The sequence below is a fragment of the Notamacropus eugenii genome, chromosome 4, assembly GCF_028372415.1.
Source record: "Notamacropus eugenii isolate mMacEug1 chromosome 4, mMacEug1.pri_v2, whole genome shotgun sequence".
NCBI classification, from domain to species: Eukaryota; Metazoa; Chordata; class Mammalia; order Diprotodontia; family Macropodidae; genus Notamacropus; species Notamacropus eugenii.
In genome coordinates this window covers 240,118,771-240,143,056 of record NC_092875.1, presented here as the reverse complement: position 1 = coordinate 240,143,056, position 24,286 = coordinate 240,118,771, and the positions used below count along the sequence as shown (strand labels likewise).

At 37.6% G+C, this 24,286-nt stretch overlaps 1 protein-coding gene across 1 annotated transcript in view; it reads right to left on the bottom strand.

Annotated features, from left to right (window-relative positions):
* Window positions 1-24,286, bottom strand: part of LOC140501080 (disks large-associated protein 1-like) — an 890,990-nt gene that overhangs the window by 94,367 nt on the left and 772,337 nt on the right. The window contains exon 5 of the mRNA XM_072604298.1: window positions 269-486. Within this exon, the coding sequence (XP_072460399.1) occupies window positions 269-486 (218 nt within the window). The remainder of the gene's footprint in view (window positions 1-268; window positions 487-24,286) is intronic.

Here is a 24,286-nt window from a genome sequence, read left to right as displayed (position 1 = left end):
CAACAAGCCCTTCTTTTTGAATGCTAATGACTCATAATATATTATCTAGATAGGACTTGCCCTTGAAGATACAAGGATAGACATGAAAGCAGACCCAGGGAAAGGAAAAATGGCTAAGTACATTATACTACCATTTAATATGCCATCACTTTCCCCATTTCTCCTTATTCCTCTTTCTCCCCCTCTAAGAATGTTGAATCCAGAATTTCCACAGCAGGTGGTACCATACCGACTTGTATGATATGAGTTAAGGGTTATGTCATCTTACTTGAGTGTGGTGAGTTCTGTAAGAGATGGCTGTGTAGCTTTGAGATAGCTCTCTCTTCTGGCTGCAATCTTTGGGGAAGGCTTGGGACTGGTATCTGAATCACCACTGTCTTCATCCCCCATTGCCTTGATGTAACTGCCACTGCGCATTCTCCGGCAAGGGATCTCATCATCTTTGCCTCCACGAGGGGTATACCCAGTCCATTCATCTTGAGGAACCTAGTAAACACAAATGAACACAATTTGTCACTCATAAGGCTTTCTCTTATTAGTTTTTTTAGCTTTCTTTTTTTAACTAAGGAGAGGAAGAAAGATTTGTTTTTGGAAAGATTTACTGAAAGAGAGTTTTATCCTTGAGGACAAAGATTTGGGATTGTTCAAATACCTAGAATATTTTAGCTATTACAGGTTTGATAAAAACTTCAAAACACAAGCACACACATACATGCATGTGCAAACATTCTACATGCCTTAGTTTTTAAATATCTAGTGTTTTAAGAAAACTTTAAGTATATAATTTTGACTCATTTATACCAGCCTTTTATCTATTTAACACACAAGTCACAGTGGTGATGTAAGATGTTGAGAACAGAAAATAAATTCATTTCCAAGTATGTTAGTTACATTTGGATTCTCCAAGCATTCAGATTTAAGGGTCACTTAATATTTATATAAATATATGTATATATAAATTTAATATATTTAATAAACATAATATTTATATAAATTATAATCTATGGCATTTCCCTTTCCCAATTCCCCATTATATTAGTCTCTCTCTCCTTCCTTTTGCTATTAAACTTGGATTCAAACCCCATCTTTAATACCTATTATTTGTGTGACCCTGGACAAGTCACTCAGTATCCCTAGGCTTCACTTTCCTTTTCTGTAAAATAGGGGGAATGGTCAGGGGTAAGAATATGTGGCTTTGAGGCCACATATGGCCCTCTAGGTTCTCAAGTGAGGCCCTTTGACTGAATGCCAATTTCACAGAACAAATCCCTTGAGGATTTTTGAATTTGTGATTCTATGAAATTGGCATTCAGTCAAAGGGCCTCACTTGAGGACCCAGAGGGCCACATGTGGCCCCAAGGCCGCAGGTTCCTCACCCTTGGGTGAGCTCTGAAGCTCCTTTTACCATTTCCTATGGCCCCAATGAGTCTGCAGCTGACTCCAGTTTCTGTCATTCCCTATATAACCATTCCTCTGCCTAGCTATCTGAATTCTTGTGTTTGCCTTGATCACTTTAACGTAACTACTTTTTGGAAGGTCATCATTGAACTTCTTGACATACCCAATGGCCTTTGTTCTTAACCTTCATTACTTCTCTGTGGCATTTGACATTGTTTTTTGAAATAAGCATTCAAGCGTATTCTTTTAAAAATCTTTTTAACTTTTTTTTTTACTAGACGTGATTCTATCTAGTCTTTTTAAAAGTCAGTTTATTTCTTTTTAGTTTTCAACATTTATTTCCATAAGTTTTAAATTTTGTCCCTCTTTCTCCCTCACCCCAAAATGGCCTGTAATCTGATATAGGCTTTACAAATAGATTTCTATTAAACATATTTTCACATTAATCATGTTGTATAGAAGAATTATAATGAATGGGAGAAACCATGAGAAAGAAAAAACAAAAAAACCCAACAAAACCAAAAGGAAATAGTCTGCTTTGCTCTGCATTCAGACTCCATAATTTTTTCTCTGGATATGGATGGTATTTTCCATCATGAGTCCTTTGAAATTGTTTTAGGTCACTCAAGGGTCTTCTAAGAAATGTTTAACAACTGGCTTTCTCTCAAAAAAGTATACATGATACACTATGAAATTTATTCTATATTATAATAATTTTCTTTAGTCTAGAAAATCAACAAAACCATAAATAAAATCCTAATTTGAAGATCTGCCAAGTTCAAAAGTGGAAATGCTCACATTAAAAATTTAAAAATCAATTCTTGTAATCCCTGAGTCAGTTCCCATTGACTCTTCCCATTCACTACTCTGCATTGAACATTTTTCATTCTTTGGCTGGCTACCATTTCAAAGAACTTTTCTTTTTATGTTTCATTCTCTTGGGATTATTCCTTCTTCCTCATCATCTTTGCTGATTACAGTTATTCTTCTCCTTTTCTAAATAGTGGGTGTCCCTCACAGCTTTGTCCTTAGCTCACTGATTTTAAATTTCTAAAATTGTTTCCTTGCTGAACTCATTCACCTTCCTGGTTTCTGTCACCTTCTTTACTGAATTTACCCTGAAATCTACATATAAATATTGACCAGAGTTATATGGGAATTTTGTTGTTAACTTGCTCAAACTCCTACTTAATACAGAAAGCCACACCACAATATTCTAGAGAGATGGTCATCCAAACACTGAACACTTGCAGTGATGGGAAATTCACATCCCATTCTACTTTTGGACAGTTTTAATTATCATAATAATTTCCTTATGTTGGGCTGAAATTGCCTCCCTATAACTTCCACTCATTGGTTCTAAAGTTATGTTCTCTGGTATTGTGCAGATTAAATTTAATATCATTTCCATATAACAGCCCTCCAAATAATTTGAAGATAGTAATTCCACCAATAAATTGTATCTTTTCCATGTCAAACATCTTCAATTCCTTCAATAATTCATCATATGACATTTTTAGACCTTTCATGCCCTGCCCCCAGTTGTCTTGCTGTGGGTTTTACAGTTTGTTAATGTACTACTTAAGATAACGTATCTGGAATTAGATAATATTGTAATTGTGGTCAAACCTGTGCAGAAGATCATCATATTGCATGAACTAGAAAATACACTAATAGTACCATTTAAAATAACATTTTATGCTCATCTTCAGATTGCATTGTACTAAAACACTAAGGATTTTTGAATAGGGTTATAGATTTAGAACTGAAAGGGGATTAGCAAGCGTGTAGTTCCATTTATTCATTTTGCAGATGGAGAAACTTATGTTTAGAGAGTTCAAATGATTTGTCCAGGGTAGCAAGTTAAAGTATATTGAGGAGGATAGCTGCATATTAAGGTCTAGAGGAGTGTAAATCTTTCAATTAGGCTCTAAAAGGAAATAAGAAGGAAGAAAGTAAATAAAGACAATCCAACCATTTTGGAGAGCAATCTGGAATTGTGCCTAAAGAGCTATTAAACTACCTATACTTTTGATATACTACTATTTGTATATTTCCAAAGATGATTAGGGGAAAAAGGTAAAGAACCTTTACACTCTAAAATGTTCATAACAGCTCTTTTTGTGGTGGCAAAAACTTGAAATTGTAGGGATGCCCATCAATTGAGGAATCATTGAACACATTGTAATATATGATTATGATGAAATTCTATTGTGCTATAAGAAAAGATGAGCTCAACGATTTTATTTTATTTTACTTATGTATTTATTTTTAGATTACTACATTCATTTCCACAAAATTTTGAGTTCCTATTTTTCTCACCATCTCTCCCCTCCCCCCACCCCATAACACCTTGCATTTTGATTACCCCTTCCCTCAATGTGTCCTCCCTTCTATCATACCCCACCCTTCCCTTATTTCCATCTTCCCTCTCTTCTTATAGGGCAAGATAGATTTCTACACCCCATTACCTGTATTTCTTATTACCCAGTTACATACAATAACAATTCTCAACATTCATTTCTAATACTTTTAATCTAACTTCTCTTCCTCCCTCCCTCCCCATCCATCCCCACTGAGAAGGCAAGCCATTTAATACAAGCTATATATGTGTCATTTTGCAAAAGACTTCCATAATAGTCATGTTGTGAAAGACTAGCTACATTTCCCTCCATCCTACCCTGTCCCCCCTTCATTCTATTCCCTCATTTGACCTTGTCCCTCCCCAAAAGTGTTTACTTCTAGTTACTCCCTTCTCCCATTTGCCCTCCCTTCCATCATCACCCTCACCTCACTTGTCCCCTTCTTCCCTACTTTCCTGTACTGTGAGATAGATTTTCATACCAAATTGAGTGAGCATGTTATTCCCTCCTTAAGCCATATGTGAAGAGATTAAGCTTCACTTTTCCCCTCTCATCTCCTCCCTTTTCTCCTCCATTGAAAAAGATTTTATTTATCTCTTTTATGAGTGATAATTTTCCCCATTCCATTTCTCCCTTTCTCCTCCCAATATGTTCCTCTCTCATCCCTTAATTATATATATTTTTATAGATATCATCTCTTCTGATTCAACTCAACCTGTGCTCTGTGTGTGTGTGTGTGTGTGTGTGTGTGTGTGTGTGTGTGTGTGTAATCCCACCACCTACCCAAATACTGAGAAAAGTCTCAAGGGTTACAAATATTATCTTTCCATGTAGGAATGTAAACAGTTCAGCTTTAGAAAGTCCTTTATGATTTCTCTTTCCTGTTTACCTTTTCATGCTTCTCTTGATTCTTGTGTTTGAAGGTCAAATTTTCTCTTCAGCTCTGGTCTTTTCATCAAGAATGCTTGAAAATCCTCTATATTATTGAATAACCATTTTTTCCCCTTGAAGTATTGTACTCAGTTTTGCCTGGTAGGTGATTCTTGGTTCTAATCCCAGTTCCTTTGACTTCTGGAATATCCTGTTCCAAGCCCTTGGATCCCTTAATGTAGAAGTTGCCAGGTCTTGTGTTATCCTTATTGTATTTCCACAATACTCAAATTGTTTCTTTCTAGCTGCTTGCAATATTTTCTCCTTGACCTGGGAACTCTGAAACTTGGCCACAATATTCCTAGGAGTTTTCTCTTTCATGAGGTAATTGGTGGATTCTTTCAATATTTATTTTGCCCTCTGGTTCCAGAAGATCAGGGCAGTTTTCCTTGATAATTTCATGAAAGATGATGTCTAGACTCTTTTTTTTGATCATGCTTTCAGGTAATCCCATAACTTTTAAATTGTGTCTCCTGGATCTATTTTCCAGGTCAGTTGTTTTTCCAATGAGATATTTCATGTTATCTTGTATTTTTTTCATTCTTATGATTTTGTTTTGTAATTTCTTGGTTTATCATAGTCATTAGCTTCCCTCAGCTCCACTTTCATTTTTAAAGAACTATTTTCTTCAGTGAGCTTTTGAACCTCCTTTTCCATTTGGCTAGTTCTGCTTTTTAAAGCCTTCTTCTACTCATTGACTTTTTGAACCTCTTTTTCCAATTGAGTTAGCCCATTTTTAAAGGTGTTTTTTTCTTCAGCAATTTTTGGGGTCTCCTTTAGCAAGCTGTTGACTCACTTTTCAAGCTCTTCCATGGCCTGAGCCCCAGGACTGAGCTCAGGGCTGACGTTCAGATCAGCTTCTCAATTCCCCCATGGGCTTTAGGCAGAATGCACTGCCTCTGCTATCCCTGCCACCACCTGGGGCCCATGCTGGGGGAAGGGCCCTGCTCCCCTCTTGCCCAGTTGGGAAAGCCCTCTCACTGACCTTTGAAGCTTTCTTTGGTGCTTGTGCATTGAGAGATTTGAGACCCTCCCTGCTGGGGATTCTGCCCCAGAGGCATATTCTGGTCCTGTTCCTCCTGGTGCTGTGTGGCCAGGGCTGGGCCCTGCTCCATTCATTGTCCCATGAGATAGACCTTTCCTGTAGGCCTTCCAGGTTACCTTTGGCTAGAAATCTCTTTCACTCTGTTGCTCTGTGGCTTCTGCTGCTCTGGAATTTATTGAGAGTCATTTTTTACAGGTATTTTATGGGTTGTGGGGGAAGAGCTAGAATATGTGCATCTTTCTACTCTTCATCTTGGCTCTGCCCTAGAGCTCAGTGATTTTAGAAAAAACATGGAATACTTGTATACAATAATGAAGAGTGAGATTAGCGGAACTAAGAGAATATTGTATATAGTAAAAACAATTTTGTTTTAAAAATGACTTTGAGCAAATATGTTATTTTGTCTATTATCAATACCCAAATTAACTATAAAGGACACAGAAAGAAAGATGCTATCTGCATTGAAAGAAAGAACTGATAAATAGAAGTATGTATACAACAATTTGTCACACATATATGTATTTGTATATATAGTTGTATGTATATATGTGAATAAATATAAATATATACATATATATTTACACACACATACTCATGTATCTCTAATGGTAGCCATCTCAAGGGTAGGATAGGGGGAGGGAATTTTTCAAAAAAAGAAAAAAAGAAATTTACATGATAATTTTGTTGTACATTGAAAGGAATAGAAATTTGTGCATAGTAGATCTGCAGTTTCATGTGCAATCATCTTTTTTATGGTGTTATGTTTATGGACAGGTTTGTTTTATTCCACAAATTGAAAATAAAATTAAAAAATAAAATAAAAGAGAAACAGGTAAAACCTACTCATTTCAGTTCAGAACTACACAGAAAGACTTCTTGAATCCTGCAAAAGGTGTGAGACAAGTCAGGTCCTCTGACTCCAAACTTGATTTTTTTTCTACACCACTATGCCATTGCTTCTTACATGGTTCTGTCTCTCTTCTTTCACATGAACTGTTATTATTCATGACTTCCTTCTATACTTGTATAAAAGAATCATGAACCCATATGCAAAATTTCAAATTTTCTTGATCCTGCTATTCAAAACTCTCAATAACATGGTTCAAGGCTACATTTCTAGTTTTATTTCCTACTGTTTCCTTTAATGGGCAGCAAGGTAGCTCAGTGAATAGAACACTGGGCCTAGAGTTCAAATCTAGCCTCAGACACCTCCTAAGCTGTGTGGTTGTGGGCATCACTTAATCCTGTTTGCCTCAGTTTCTTCATCTGTAAAATGAGCTGGAGAAGGAAATGACAAACCATTCTAGTATCTTTGTCAAGAAAACCCCACATGGGGTAATGAAGAGTTGGACACACCTGAAATGCCTGAACAACACAAATTTCATCTAATATATTCTAAAAAACAGTCACACAATACTGCTTTCCAGATCCTTTTCTATCCTGTTCTCTCTTGTCCCTGTACTTTTTTTCATACCACCTTCCATCATGGCTACAGACTTCCTTCCCCATTTCCTTCTGTTTACCTCCCTCCTAGCCTTCAATGCCCAAACTAGGTGTCATCTCCTCCATGAAGCCTTATCTGAATACCTCCCACCATTCTAAGCTAAAAATGATCTCTTCCTCCTCAAATTTTTTTTTCTAGCACATTACCTGGGTTTTTTTTTTTGTTGTTGTTGCTTATCACACCTCTATTTTACAATGATTATTTATTTTCATTATTTCTTCATATATATTGCAAGCTCCTAAAGAGCACAGTCTGTGTATGTTCATTACTTCATCACTTACACTGAACACAATGTTTTGTACATAGTAGAAACTTAATAAATGTTTGTTGAGTTGCATATACCCCTGTTCAATTTAATCTTTTACTCTAGCTACTCTTTTCACATGTCACCAGTTCCTTATAAGATGATCCAAATGGCATGGTTCTCAAGGGTTGTGATGCTCTCTTGCTCTGAAACATGTATATATATTCTGAGGTGAGGTTTTTTTGGGGGGCTTACTCATTGGAAGTGTTTGTTTGGCCAGATGAGACTCTGGGTTGCCACTAAGGAGCTTCCTCCCCTTTGAAAACCCAGATGTTGGTGTTTCTCTCTCTGGTAACTATGTATGTATGTAATGTTCAGACAGTTGGATCTGTCTATTGATCTGTGATGTATGTATTGCTTAAGGTCAGACAGTTGGAAGCCCTGTCTGTTGGTCTTTATTTCTCTGTATTTTCTCTGAAGTTCAAGGTGCTGACTTTTCCCCCTGAACTAAGTGAATGATATATGTGCTTAACTAAAGTAAATTGTTGACTCCTCAAAAGTTGCTTTCCTTTTAGGAAAGCAGACCTAAGAATCTATACAGCAAGCCCTCCTGTGTATGCTGGGGTCCTTGCTGTTACAGTATTGCTTGCTTCTCAGAAAACAGGACAGCTGAGAAATCCAATGACCAGTGAAACATATTAGCTCATACATACACATACAACCTGTGTGTACAAATAGTTTGCATATTATCAATACACCCTGGGGTAAGATTTAAGGAGTGTGGGCTTGTATTTCTGTTCCCAGAAATTAAGACTCAGGGAAAAGCATCCTCCACCAACACAAACTCACCTCATCATCTTCCTTCCCAACATGGTTACTATTACTAACTATTATTGCATTTGGGGCAATAGACCTACAATCATTTATGCTTTCCCAGGTTAGAAACTTCAAGAATTTTCTCTGTATTTCACTTCACCTTCATTCATTATATCAAAATCTACTTTTTCTTGAAAATTTTTTTTCAAGTTTACCCCTTTCTCTCCATTCCTACTTGACATTCATCCATTTACATTCTCCACTCAGTATGCTACCAGGAAAGCTGTAGCACTGCATAGTTTTTCTTGGATTCTTTTCTGAAAACATTTTATGGTACTTTGTCTTCTTTTATCAAATTCATCATATATCTAATTCCCTGTCAAATTTCATTTACTTGCCATTTGTTGGATTATTTTGGTTATTTAGTATTTTTTAGCTGAAGGCAAGTAAGAATCACCAGAACGACACAGGAAAATTATTTCTGAAAAGCATATAAACAGCAAAGTATTTGATCTTAACAAATTCAATTAAACTCCCAGAATCACAGAATGACAAGGTTAGAAGGAATTTCAGAGGCTGTCTTTTCCAATTTGTACTTGAATGTGAATCACCTCTTTAGCAAACCCAACAAGTAGTCATTGAGCCCCTACTGGAAGATTTCCAATGAGGAAGAACCCAACGCTTTTTGAGTCATTTCACTTTTGGGAAATTCAGACTGTTAGAAAAATTTCCCTAATATCAAGACTAAATTTTCCTCTCTGCCTCTTCCACATATCTTCTACTTATGCCCTGCAAGGAGGGGAAATCTAATTTCTCCTCCACATGACAGTTCTTCAAAAATTTGAAGACAAGACAACCATCATTTTTTTCCCAAGGTCTTCTTTTCTCCAAGGTCTCCTCCCAAGCCTTTGTTGTTTTCATTGTCATTGTTCATTTATTAGTCATGTGATTTCTTCTCCAGTGGATTAAGGCAAGCAGAGGTTAAATGACTTGCCCAGGGTCACACAGCTAATTAAATGTCTGAGGCCAGATTTGAACTCATGTGTTCCTGACTCCAGAGCTCTGTCCACTGAGCCACCTAGCTTCTTTGTGGCTTAAACATTCCCCATTCCTACAGATGATACAACATGTTCTTCAGTCTTCTTATAATCCTATTTTCCTTTTCTGGAGAGGTTCTATCTTGCCTGTCTTTCTGAACATCCCACATGTGGTCTGCACAGTACTTGTTGCCACCCTTGTTCTGGACACTCTTTTCATGTTTTGTAGGATAGTATTAGCTTTTTTTGTCTGTCATATTACACTATTGACTCCATTCTCAATTCTATTGAACTCCTGGATCATTTTTCATAAGAATTGTTGACTAGTCACACCTCTTCAACTTGTATTCATGAAGAAGTTGATTTTTGTACCTCAAATATAGAATTTTACATTTACTCACACTAAATTTCATCTTATTCAATAGAACATATTATCCTAATATTTTTGGGTATAGATTTTGCCAAGCTTTGTGTCATCTGCAACTTTGACAAACATACCATCTATGCTTTTATCAAGTCAATTATGAAATTGTTGAATGGCTCTGAGTGAAAGATGTCCAGGGCATTACACTAGAGACCTCTTTCAAAGAGATATTGCCCCCTTTAATGAATACTTTCTGGGTCTAGTCATTCAACCCGTTTCAAATTTAGCAAACTATACTGTCATTTAACTTTTCTCCATATTATTCACAAGTATAATATAGTAAACATTTTTGCATACTTAAAAATCCAATCATGCTATATGGTATTTACAACATTCCCCTGATTTAAGAGTACAGTTAACATTTCAAGAAATGAAATGTGGTTTATTTGGCATGACTTGTCTTTTCTCTATGTGCTTACAAAATATACCCTTTATAATATTGTAACTGCAAGCACCCTGGCATACACAGGAGGGTCTGCTGTACAAGTACTTAGATCTTTGACTTAGATCTCAACTTTTGAGGGGTGAACAATCTACTTTAATTACATTTACCCACAGAGAAAATACAAGCAGAGAAATAAAGACCAACAGACAGGACTTCTAACTGTCTGATCGTAAGCAATACATACATCACAGATCAATAGACAGATACAACTGTCTAACCATTACATACATACATACATAGTTAGTTACCAGAGAGAGAAACACCAACATCTGAGTTCTCAAAGGAGAGGGGTACAGCTACCCAGACTCTTCCAAAGAAGCCCCCAAAGCAAAAACCTCTCCTTAGAGTATATACACACTTTTCAGACCTGGGGGCATGACCCTTGTGACCAAGTGCCTCTTTAGAAATTAACAAAAGGTATCTGAGGCTTATTAATGGGAAAGGAAGATCTTTAACTCTCATTATCATAAATTAGCCTTATAAATATGTTCCAAACTTTTGCCTGGAATAGATGCCAAGCTCACTGGTCTATCTTTTATACACTCAAACTTCTTTTATTGAACATTGGAGCAGTTGTCCTTCTACATTCTCTAATATAATTCACTTATTTCTGTTTGGTCCATTTTCATGTTCAGGGCATTCCATTCTTACCATCATCTGTTCTGAGCTATGAAGTCTTTTTGCTATTCTTTCCTTATTAGATGTTATTTCCTCTATTGCTTAAATACTTCTAGTACTCTCTGGTCCTCATGGATGTTACACTCTTTTCTCTGAGTCTCTGCTTGGATTTGTTCTAGATTTATTCTCTTCTGTGTACATCTACTGGGCTTCTTTCAGTATATAGTCCTTATTGTGTTCATCATTCTCTTCTCTTTATCATATCTCTAGTCTCAGTTTCTGGACTAAGACTTTGTGTTTGGGTAAGACCTGCTCCCACTTGTATTCTTGGATGGTGTGGATGGATGGACCCCACTCAATCCTGTATGTCGTAAAGACTAGGACTCACCTTCTGGAGGAATTTCTGGATTTTAGCACAGTCTCTTGGTAGCTTAACTTAGGCTTTGGTTTTGGTTCCTTCTTTGTGACCTTCTCACACAGTTCTGAACTTGGAATAAGCTCCTTTCTTTGCTGTGACCTTTCTAGACCCTAGCCAGGTGCTGTTGATTGTATTGGTAGAAGGCCTCCTGTAAGACTCCTGGTATTTTACTTTCCATGTTTTTTCCTGGACATTTATCTAATTGTGGCTTATGTTGTGGCTCGGGTAAGGGCTGCCTAGGTATCAGGCTGCCCAGTCTTGGTCTGGTTTTGTTTCTGTTATGGTTCAGACATGGAATGTTTAGGCTTTGGGGCATGCACAGGTTGCCTAGACACTGGAGTGGGCATAGACTGTCAGGGTCCTAGCTTGGCCTTGTTCCTTGCAGCAGATGGGGAGTAGGCTGCACTGACCACATGCTGGGCTCTAGTCCAGCCTTGTCTCCTGGTTTGCTCGCATGCTTTGCCTTCTACCTACTTGGCTTGTTTCATACCTTTTGCAGGATTCTATAAGTCTTTCTGTGTAATTCTGGACTAGAAGGGGAAGTTCTGAGTTGTTTCTTTTTTATTTTCTTTCTCACTACTCCTTCTGGTGTACTTCTGAAACTTTACTGCAAGATTTGGGGTCTTCTAGATCTCAATATGCTGTCATTTTCCCCAAATCTTTTCTAATGTCTTTCAAAGATCACTGATAAGAGCTAAGAAAATCACACCTAAGAATTCTTTTAGTACTCTAAGATGTAGTTAATATGGGCTTGGTTCTCAATGGTTAGAACTCATTGGTTCTATTTGATCTTGTTTGTCTGACAAGGATTGCTCGAAGGAACTGCATTCAAGCTGTATACAGGCTTTGAAGGGCTATAGTATGGAAGAAGAATTAGAATTCAATCTAGACTTAGAATTAGCTATGGTGTATAGCTTCAGCCAGCAGAACCAGGACCAATGGTTGTAAGTTTTAAAGAACTAAATTGGGACTTCATATCAGGAAAACTTTTGTGGTTATAGCTCTGGAATGAATACTCTCTAGAAGTTATAGCTTCTCTCCTCTTGGAAACATTTAAACAAAAGTGTGTTATAGCCAGGTTCTTCTTGGGCATGAGTTGAATTAGATCAGGTCTCCTAACATAGGTCCATGGATCCCTACAGGGACTATGGAGAGACTTCATTTGTTCTATAAATTTGGATAGGAAAAACATGACTTTGTTTTCACTGACTTCTAACAAAAATGCACCATTTCCTTCAATAATGAATAAAGGCAACAGACATTATTACAACAACCTATCAAAGGTATTCATGACACAAAAAGGTTAAGAATACCTGGACTAGATGATTTTCTAAACTTTTAAACTTTATCCTTCTGGCTCCTCACTTAGTTTGGTTTTCTACTCCCTGCTATTCATTTTTGCTTTATCCTTTCCAGTTTAGAGATCATTCTCCATGGAAAGAAGGAACACAAATAAATAAAGAGTTAAGTAGTTTGGGCTTGTTACCATTATCATCATCCCATTCACCCTGAGCATTGGTCTTGTCCTTTCTTTGGCCCTTCCTTGCCTTTTCTATAAGTAAAATTCTCTTTTCTCTCATCCTTAGTGGTCATTGTCAGCCTAATTCATTATAGCCTCTGCTTCTGTCTTACTTCTTACAGGATCATTCTTTATTTTTTGTTTTGTATCTATCCTCAGTTACTTATCTTGCCTTCTGTCTTGTCCTTATATTTTTAAAAATCTGAGTTTGTAGAAGATGATGAAGTAACAGCACATACTTTCTAGAGTGCTGCCCCCAAGTCCAGCCAAATACCTGTAAAAAAATGGCTCTAAACAAATTCTGGAGCTGCAGAACCCACAGAATGATGGAGTGAAGCAAATCTCCAGCTCAAGACAGCCTGGAAGGTCACAGGGAAGTATCTATTGTGCCATGCTGGGGTTAGGGTGCAGTCCACCATGGGTCTCACTGTCATAGACAGGACTTGAGCAGGCCTTGGGGAGACTGAATCTCTCATACCTGGGGCAGTTTCCAGACTTTAGCACCCCAAAACACCAAGGACAAATTGGAAGGTCAGTGGAAAAAGCCTGTGGGACAAGTTTGGGAAGGTGGAGTGGTCTGACCCCAGCTCCAGGGCTGCAGAGGGGGAAGGGGGTGAAGAAACTCGCAGCAGCCACAGTAGTGGCAAGAGCAGAGACAGACTGTTTCTGGAGCTACAGACTGTGGGGGAATTGAGCGGCTGACAGTACCCCCCCCCCCCACTGGAAGCAGAGATCTACCTTAACAAAGAGCTCAAAAGTCAAGTAAATGGCTCAGAAAATGAGCTAAAATGGAAAAAAAGAATCAGACTATAGAATTTTACTTTGGTGACAAGGAAGATCAAAATATGCAAACAGAAGACAACAAAGTCAAAACTCCTCCAGCTAAAGCCTCCAAGAAAAATATGAATTGGTCTCAGGCCATGGAAGAGCTCAGAAAGAATTTTGAAAATCAAGTAAGAGAAGTAGAGCAAAAGCTGGGAAGAGAAATGAGAGTGATGCAAGAAGATTATGGAAAATGAGTCAACTGCCTGCTAAAGGAGACCCAAAAAATGCTGAAGAAAATAACACTGTAAAAAAAAGACTAACAAATGACAAAAGAGATCCAAAAAGCCAATGAAGAGAAGAATGTCCTAAAAAGCAGAGTTAGCCAGATGGAAACGGAGGTCCAAAAGTTCAGTGAAGAAAATAATTCCTTAAAGATTAGAAAGGAGCAGGTGGAAGCTAATGACTTTATGAAAAATCAAGAAATTATAAAAAAAAACAAAGGAATGAAAAAATAGCAGACAATGTAAAATATCTCATTGAAAAAACAACTGACCTGGAAAATAGATCCAGGAGAGACAATTTAATAAATTATGGGACTATCTGAAAGCCATGATCAAAAAAAGAGCCTAGACATCATCTTTCATTAAATTATCAAGGAAAACTGCCCTGATATTCTAGAACCAGAGGGTAAAATAAATATTGAAAGAATCCACCAATCACCTCCCGAAAGAGACCCGAAAAGAGAAACTCTTAGGAATATTGTGGCCAAATTCCAGAGCTCCCAGGTCAAGGAGAAAATATTACAAGCAGTCAGAAAGAAACAATTTGAGTATTGTGGAAATACAATAAGGATAACACAGGATCTAGCAGCTTCTACATTAAGTGATCACAAGTCTTGGAATATGATACTCCAGAAGTCAAAGAAACTAGGATTAAAACCAAGAATCTCCTATCTAGCAAAACTTCAGGGGAAAAAATGGTCATTCAATGAAATAGAGGACTTTCAAGCATTGTTGATGAAAAGACAGAGCTGAATAGAAAATTTGACTTTCAAACACAAGAATGAAGAGAAGCATGAAAAGGTAAACAGGAAAGAGAAATCATAAAAGACTTACTAAAGTTGCCATTCCTACATGGAAAGATAATATTTACAGCTCTGGAGGCTTTTCGCAGTCCTAGAGTAGTTGGAGGGATTATATATACATATATACATATATATATATACATATATATATATATATACATATATATTTATATATATATAGACAGAGGGCACAGGGTGAGTTGAATAGGAAGGGATGATATCTAAAAAAAAATTAAGGGGTGAGAGAGGAATATATTGGGAGGAGAAAGGGAAAAATACAATGGGGCAAATTATCTCTCACATAAAAGAGGCAAGGAAATGCTTTTTCAATGGAAGGGAAGAGAGGGGAGGTGAGAGGGAAAAAATGAACCTTATTCTCATCACATATGACTTAAGGAGGGAATAACACACACACTCAATTTGTTATGAAAATCAATCTTACACTACAGAAAAGTAGGAGAGAAAGGGATAAGCAGGGGGTGAGGGAGTGATAGAAGAGAGGGCAAATGGGAGGATGGCGTACTTGGAAGTAAATAATTTTGAGGAGGGATAGAGTCAAAAGAGAATAGAATAAATGGGGGTAGCATAAGATGGAGAGAAATATAGTTAGTCTTTCACAGTATGACTTTTATGGAAGTCTTTTGCATAACCACAAATATGTAACATATATCCAATTGCTTGCCTTCTCAGTGGGGATAGGTGGGGAGCGAGGAAGGAAGAGAAGTTGGAACTCAAAGTTTTTAAAACAAATGTTAAAAATTGTTTTTACATATCCAATTGCTTGCCTTCTCAGTGGGGATAGGTGGGGAGCGAGGAAGGAAGAGAAGTTGGAACTCAAAGTTTTTAAAACAAATGTTAAAAATTGTTTTTACATGCAACTGGGAAATAAGATATAATGACAATGGAATATAGAAATCTCTCTTGCCCTATGAGAAAATAGAGGGGATGGGGATAAGAGAAGGGAGAGGTGTGATAGAAGGGAGGGCAGATTAGGGGAAGGGGTAATCAAAATGCATGGTGTTTTGGGGTGGGCAGATGGGAGAGATGAGAACAAAATTTGTAACTCAAAATCTCGTGGAAATGAACGTTGAAAACGAAAAATAAATAAATAAATTAGAAAAAAATCTTCAAAAAAATCTGAGTTTGTAGATTAACTCTATGTATATCACAGTTTTTTTTTTTTGAAAGTCCAGAGAAGACATTTCTGTTTGGGTCTTTAGAATTTGTTCTTCTTGGGTTCACTTCCCTTTCAAAATATTAAGTCTTGCTCTGAACTCTTTGAAATCTACTCTTCCAAAATTGAGCATACATGTCAGACTATGTAGAATTTTCCTCTTCCCTATCATGGACTCTATGACAAAGTGATCACTTGCCCCTAAAGTTCTTGTAATTTTAACTTCAGCACACAGACACTGAGCATCTATAATATGCCAGGTCACAGGAATATGATATAAGGAGCCTACCTTTAGAGCTAGAAGGGATCGTGCAGGCTTTTCTGTCTAATGCTTTCAATTTTCCAGATGAAAAAACAGAGGGCCAGTAAGATGAAGAGACTTGCCTAGGATCAGAGATGTAGTAAAAGAAAGAGTTGGGATTGAAATTTTGGGTCCTCTCACCCCAAATCCACTGAATTTCCACGAGTCTTTCAGCTTTGACTTACTTTAGGTGATTTACTGAAAGACGATCATTTTCAGAGTAGATATTTTGCAACCAATGCGTTCTAAAAATGAGTGTTGTACTGTTGAGGGTCTTGAAAAGCTCACACACTGCTGCATGCCTCCCTTCCCTCTGTCAGGTGGTCATTCCTTATCATGGTTTTGATGACTCTTGGAGAAAGATGATTTGAATAATGAAAGTATGGAAAATTGTGTCAAAATGATGAAACCGCTGACAATATGTTTTAAAATATTGCTAAATTTTCTTCTAAGATGTTTGAAAGTAGGATTCTAGTGTAGTTGGCCTTATAATTGGAAACAGGCAGAGAAAATTGCAAGCATTAGTGACTATTATCCAGACCAACAGTGAGATGATGGATTTGTATTTTTACTGTAAGTAAATTTTAAGTTAACCGTTGCTAGATGTTTGTTTAGGGAAAAGACATTTCTTTAAGACCAAAGGAGAACAATCCTCCCTTCTAATTAAAAAGGTAGTAGCTTAAATCTTTAAATGCAGGGATAAAAGGCTGCTTACTAGTTTCTTTCTCTCCTTCAATCTCTTCTTTTTTTATGTTTTTTTATTATTTGTTTTCAGTTTTCAACAATCACTCCCAAATGCTTTAAATTTTCTCCCTCTCCCTCCCTTCCCCCCCCCCCCAAGACAGCATTCAATCTTACATGGGTTCTACACATACATTCTTACTAAACACATTTTCACATTAGTCATGTTGCATAGAATTAAAACAAATGGAAGAAACCATGAGAAAAAACAAAACAAAAGAAAAGAGAAAATAGTCTGCTTCATTCTGTGTTCTGACTCCATAGATCTTTCTCTGGATGTGAATGGCATTTTGCATCAAGAGACCTTTGGAAATGTCTTAGGTCCTTGCATTGCTGTGAAGGGCTAAGTTTATCAGATACAGTCCTTCAATCTTTTCTTTAGCAATGTGGAGAGACTTGAGGCTCAGGGCAATTGCAGCAGCAATAAATCTAGTTGATCTGCAGACTAGAATACAGAGGAAGGCCATCCCTTCAGGGAACTCTAAAAGCCTAAAATGGTACGGAATAAGCTGTTCAAGGCTAGGAAGGAGGGAAGCTTCAGCAGATGGGAAAAACAGCCTATAGAGCCAACGATGCCAAGTTGGCCTGACGTACTGAAGGCCTATGCCATCCTTAGAACATATCTGCCTACAACATAAGGCTTTGGAGTGAGTTAAAAGGAAGCGTCCTCATCATATCTGTGCATGACCCTAGATTAGAATAATCTACAATTAATAATGGTTCAAAAACTAATTCAGTTTAAAAAATCATTTATTAAACAATATGCAGAGTACTGGCTAGACATGGAGGCTAGACACTAATTTTAAAAAATTAAAAAAGTTTTGCTAAATCCTAGTAAGAGAGGCAAAAAGCAGTAGGTAGAATTTAGGTATTTATTTCTTCAAAATTTGTTTTAGAAACCCTTTTTTGCTGTTTATTTTAATGTGAATGCTTTGCTACTTTAAAAAAGAGTTATGTTTTTAAATAGAGAAGAAAAGAAAGGTGCTTGTGGCTTCAATTTTGGTGAACTATTTAGGAGAATCATCAATTTGTGGCAATGTGACAATAACAATTTCAGTTATTTGAAATGAAAGAATGTCTTGAGGGCTAATCCTAGAAAATGAATACAAATGTTCCAGAAGCCAAGTTATAGTGATATAGAATAGTAAGAATAGTTAGCAATTATAGTGCCTACTATGTGCCAGGTACTTGACAAATATTATCTCTTTTGACCCTTAAAGTCAGTTCTCAGAGGCAGATGCTATCATTTTATAGTATTCCACCCCCACCCCCACTTTTTACAGGTAAGAAAACTGCAGATGCAGTAATTTGTCCAAGAGTCACACAGTTAGCTCAATGTCTAAGGCTGGATTTAAACTCAAGTCTTTCTAGAGTTGAACTCTGGGCTCGGTGCTCTACCTAACTGCCTACATATCCAGAGCAACATAATGGTGTAAGGTATAACGTTCCATTATATGCTTCCCCTTCTCTCCATCTGTTTTTAAGCTTATACAATTCTTTCTGTAAGATTATTCCAACCATGCCATTTCATGTTGATCTCTCCCTTCTCTGAAATTCTACAGCATCTTTAGCCTATACCACACAATCATTTAAGCAGGGCAGCTAGGTGGTACAGTGGATGGAGTGCAGGGCCTGGAGTCAGGAAGATTCCTCTTACTGAGTTCAAATCTGGCCTCAGATACTTACTAGCTGTGTGGTCCTGGGCAAGTCACTGAATCCTGTTTGCCTCAGTTTCCTCATCTATAAAATGGAGAAGAAAATGGCAAACCACTCTAGTATCCAGTACCCAAATGGGGTCATGAAGAGTTTGATACAACACCAACACCAACACCTTTTAATGATATATTCTCTCATTTTGGACACTGTTTCCCATGTGTTAACCTCTTTTCAACTAGATTATTAACTTCTTATGGGCAGGGACTATAACTGGTAGTTTAATAATATCCCTTGTAATATTTCTTTTATGGTCCAGACAAACTTGTCCATCATACATGAGATTTCACTTCCTATTTCTACATTTTCCTACACATTGAGCGCCTACCCCTAGAATGCATTTTCTCTTCACTTCCAACTCTGAAAATTCATAGTTTCCTTTAAAACTCAGTTAGAGGGCTACTACTAAATAAAGTCTTTCTTGGTCCCTTCAGCTGCTAGTGGCCCCCTTCCCTTACAACTTTTAAATTTACTTTTTACTTATTTTTTATGTATGTACACACACACACACACACACACACACGTGTACTTGTTGGACCTGGTCTTCCTCTTCTCTTCCCCACTCCATATAAGGAACAATTTTATTTTTGATTTTGTATTTTTATTCTATAGCTCAGTATCAGATACCTAGAAGGTAGTTGATAAATACTTACTGCTTGATCTAATACTAGATGAGCATATTTTGAAGACTAAATACATACTTGTTGAGTTTAACTGAAACTCTAGGGAGGATATATAAACTTTTGCCTTTCTTGATTTTCAATGGTAATTGAGGACCAAGGATAATTAGATTTTACAGATCAAGCAAAAACTTCATTTAAATCTCTCATTAATAACTTAGTCTGATATATTCCTAAATGGAGTATCCAGTTTTCCAAGCCATGTTATATTGCTCAGGCCTCCATTCAGTGGTCTACCTAAGCCCCAAAGCCCCAAGACTAAGGCTTCAACTTCTTTTAGAGCCCTAAGTAATTTTGTTCTGAAGCTTCTGTTTTCAAGACCTCATTTTTTTCCCTTACATATGCTCTTGCTTCTACCAATCTGATAATGCAGGCTTCTCAGAAGCGGGCTATCCCACCTTTTTTCTGGGTTTTCCCACACCTCACTGAATCTTTAGGGCTGTTACTGGGTCAAGTGCTCCAGTGAATCCTTTAGGGCATGAGGCATAAAATCGGATCAAAATTGATCCAGATACTGAGAACTGCCCTTCAAAAAAAAAAAAAAAAAAAAGCAACTTCGTGTAGTGAAAAGAGCAAAGCTAGGAGAGTTGGGTTCTGATTTTGGTTTTTTCCCTCCCCAGTTGTTTGGCTTTGGAGAAATTAGGATCTTTTCCAACTCTGCTAAAAGATACTGGGGTATGGTGGAAAGAGTAGCCTCGGCATCAGAGGATCTGAGTTCCAGTGTTGATAACTGCTTTCTCACTCATTTATTCAGTTATTCATTTATTCACTCATTCATTCATTAACCAAGCATTTATTAAGAGCCTATTATGTGCCAGGTATACTAGATGGTAGATGTGCACAAATGAAATAAAACAAACAAACTCAAGCTAATCCATGCTCTTAAGGAGCTTACATTCCACTTGCTTTCATTTCCTCAACTTTAAAATGAGAGGGTTGGAGTAGATGATCTCAAAGTCCCTTAATCTTGAGATTAAATTTGGATGAAAACTGGCTAGGTAGCAGTTCTGTTACTGACTAGCAGTAAACTCTTTGAAAACTACAAAGGTATCCAGAACCAGTTCTATCCCCACCATACCCCAAGCCAAAGTCTGCATGTGTAGATCTAAAGGACACATTAGAGGTTTATAGATCCTCCAAAAGTTACTCAATACCTGGTGGATTCCATGCCTGAGTAGCTCTCAGACTCACTTGAATAAGTCTGCGTCAGGTCTCAAGTCTCAGGATTCAGGCAAGTTTTTGATTGGGCTTGCATTCCCTTGTAACTAATTGAACCACTGTTTCTTACAGAATTTTGAGAGATTTATCTACAATTTATTTTTCCTTTCTTTTTTCACCTCCTTCCCCTTTCAAAAAAATTCTTAGAATTTCAAAAATCAGGCTTCTTTGCTCCTAATCTTCTGAAATCTGTTCTTCCTCATATTGGAGCCTCAAAAGCTCAATGTAGTTTCTGATGGTCTATCTAAGCCCCGAAGCCCTAAGACTAAAGATTCAACTTCTTGGGGTTCCTAAGCAATTTTATTCCAGAGCTTCTATTTTTTATCTATTTTTTTCTCTGAGAGGTTCTTGCTTCTTTACAAACTTGGTTTTGATACAAAATCTCATAGTCTAACTACTGTGGGTAGTCTTTACCCAATCAGAATTGAAAATGTATTGAATTATTTCAATAAACTTAGTTTACTACATTTATTTCTATTTTTTATACTTTTTTGGGAGGCATTTGGGGTCAAATGACTTCTCTGGGGTCACACAGCAGGTAAATAACTGAGGCTGGATTTGAACTCAGATGCTTCTGACTCCAGGACCAGTGCTCTATCCACTGTGTTACCTAGTTGCCCCTTACATTTTATTTCTAATAAAACCTGTCTTATTTCCACAAACACTATAAGCTTCCACTAAAGTTGTATTTTGATAAATTCTCCTGGTGAAGATGATACTGGGTTCTCAATGCCTATGAGAGCAGAATGAAAGGTTCTGCCAAATCAGAAAATCTAGGGAGATGTGCCTGGTATTCAACTGCATGTCTGTATTCTGATGGCTAGACAAGCGAGGCATGGAGCGGGGATCATTACTGGAGGAGTAGCCACAAGGGGATGAGTGTTTCTGGCTATAGAAACTCATGAAACCTTCTACTACATAGAGAAAATAACAGATCTTTGACGTTTTAAGGCATGAAATAGCTGCAACTTTGTCTGCTAGTATAAGTACAAGATAAAAATAAGCAGAGGCCGGAGGTTTCTTCAAACACCAACACGACGGTTTTTCATTATATTTAGATATAGGTATATATGTTATTTGGTGCAACATTTTGTTCAAACTCCATATCAGAGATACCTCCTGAAGAGCAAACATAGGTCTGTAAGGGTGGGCTAAAGGTACTGGGTTGTTATGCATACCTGTTATATGCTGGAAGCTGCAGTATGTGGGGCTATCTTTTCTCACATCAAAAAGGTGGGAGAGGCACCAGAGCTTGAAAAATCCATCTGGGGTGAGAAGAGAGGCAGCCAAAGGAGGTAAGGGATGGAGGACAGCCATAACAGCAGAATGCATGGTGGAAGGAAGAGCTTCATGCCGCCAGTGTTCAAAAATGGGCTGAATAACAGGTGTGTTGGAGCCCACTCAAATACCTCACCCGAGAGGATTGTTAAATTTTCAGTGTGAGCATTTATACCTTGGAGAATTGACAAATGTTATAAATCAAAGCTTGATTCATTGTTCTGTTGAACACTTGTATAAAGAAAGTGATGGAGAAAATGTTTTTTTTTTTACCTTAAAAATATGGGCACTTGTGAAGTTTCTTCACTTGTAGAATGAACAGGCTAGAGTGGATGATACTTCAGGCCCCTTCCAGCTCTGTGTGCTATGATCCTAAGCACTTACATTCAGATCAAAAGGAGGTGGTACAGAAAATATCCAATCTCTAGTTATCAATACCTTAAAATTCGCAAGGTAGTTTACCCAACATGGTGAGCTTTCTAGTTTAACACACACAAATTTTAGATTCAACTCTGGAAGCTGGAGGCCACAGTGATTCATTACACAATGTGGGATTTATACAATCCTTTATAAATATCCCAAATATCTTTTGGGGTCATATGTTGCCCATTTTTCTTTCAATCAGACCTGTGATTTCATTAGTTGGGCAGTTTCCAGTGAGAGACATCCTCTGCTAATGCTGATCCATGCAGTCTCTGAAATTTATATTTATATTCTCAGAGAATTGCCTGGGGGTACCAAGAACCATGCTTAGGGTCACACAGCACGTGTCAGAGACAAGATTTGCACTCAGAACTTCTTGACTTCAAGGCCAGCTCAAAAATCCACTATGCCAGGTAATCTCTCAGTTTTTGCTCTTTCAGATGACCTCTTTCATATATTTAGACAACGGAAATATCGAAGACCTAGAACTCTGATGGTCCTTTCCTAGGGATTGTAGTGCTGCAAGATGCTCAATTCAATCCTACAAGCATTTATTAAGTGCCTGTTGTGTGCTAGGTGGACAGAGCACCTGGGTTATAATCCTGACCTTGTGACTAACTACCCTAACTAGTTAGGCTAACTAACTGAAGTAGATAATTGATTTTCTCTGGGTATTAGTTGCCTTATCTACAATATGATGGGCAGTGGACTAGAACACGATGATGGTGGTGACAGCGATGATTGGGATGATCATCATAACCCTAATAACAATGAGAACAACAATATCTTCCATTTACATAATACTGTAAGGTTGGCAAAGTGACTTCCATATGTTATCTCCCTTAAAATGCTAAAATTTTGAGATTATGTAAAATTTAAAGACAGCTAGCTGGTACAGTGGGTAGAGTATCAGACCTGGAGTCATATTCATCTTCCTGAGTTCAAATTCAGCCTCAGACACTTACTAGCTGTGTGATCCTGGGCAAGTCACTTAACTGTGCTTGCCTCAGTTTCCTCATCAGAAAAATGAGCTGCAGAAGGACATGGCAAACCACTCCAAGTGTCTTCACCAAGAAAACCACCATTGGGGTCATGAAGAATCAGATATAATTTAGACAACAGGATTGTTGTCATCATTTCCATCATGTGCAACTCTTCATGAGTTTTTGTGACCTCAAGAAAGTTGTTGTTCACTCACTTAGTCCGACTCTTTGCGATCCCATGGACTCATGCATGCAGTTTTCTTGACAGAGATACTGGAAGGGCTTGTCATTTCCTTCAGTGTGTCCCCATTTGAAAGATGAAGACTGGGGCAAATAGTGATTTGTCCTGGGTCACATAGCTAGTAAATGTCTGAGGCTGCATTTGAACTCAGATCTTCCTGACTCCAGGCTTGTGCCAATCAGAGTGCTAGGCACTAGGGATATAAAGGAGGAGAGTGGTAAGAAAGTAAAGCACGGAGCCAGAAATGCCCTAAGGTACATGCATATGGGTGTATGACCTCAGAATTTAACATGAAATATGATCTTACCATGATCAAAGATAGCTTTTTTTAATTGCAGGTATTCATACTAAGTTAAAAGTGTCTGGATATGTTGTTAGTATAATGGTGGCAGTCAACATAGTGTAAGGAAAGAAATGCAATAGATCTACAGAGGTGGGAAACCTGTGGTCTCGAGGCTGCATGTGGCCTTCTAGGTCCTTGGGTGCAGCCTTTTGAGTTCAGATTTACAGAACAAATCCTTTTATTAAGGGTATTTGTTCTGTGAAGTTTGGATTCAGTCAAAGGGTCACACTTGAGGACCTGGAAGGCCATATGTGGCCTCGAGGCCACAGGTTCCCCTCCCCTGGACTAGGAATTTGACCACTTGGGCTGTAGTGCTACCTCTGCCACCAACTAGCTGTGTGACATTGGGCAAATGACTTTCCTTCTCTGATCTCAGTTCCCGAGTCAGAAAGTTCTATGATTCAACCTTATTTTACAACTTTGTTCACTAATTTTGGAATACTGAATAGGCTCTTCTATTCTTCCTATGAATTATTAAAGATTCTTACATATTATTAGCTTAAATATTTCATAAATATTCATATCCATTCAGAAAAAGAAAAGGTTTTATGTGAAGTATAACTCTAAGTCCTAGGAATTCC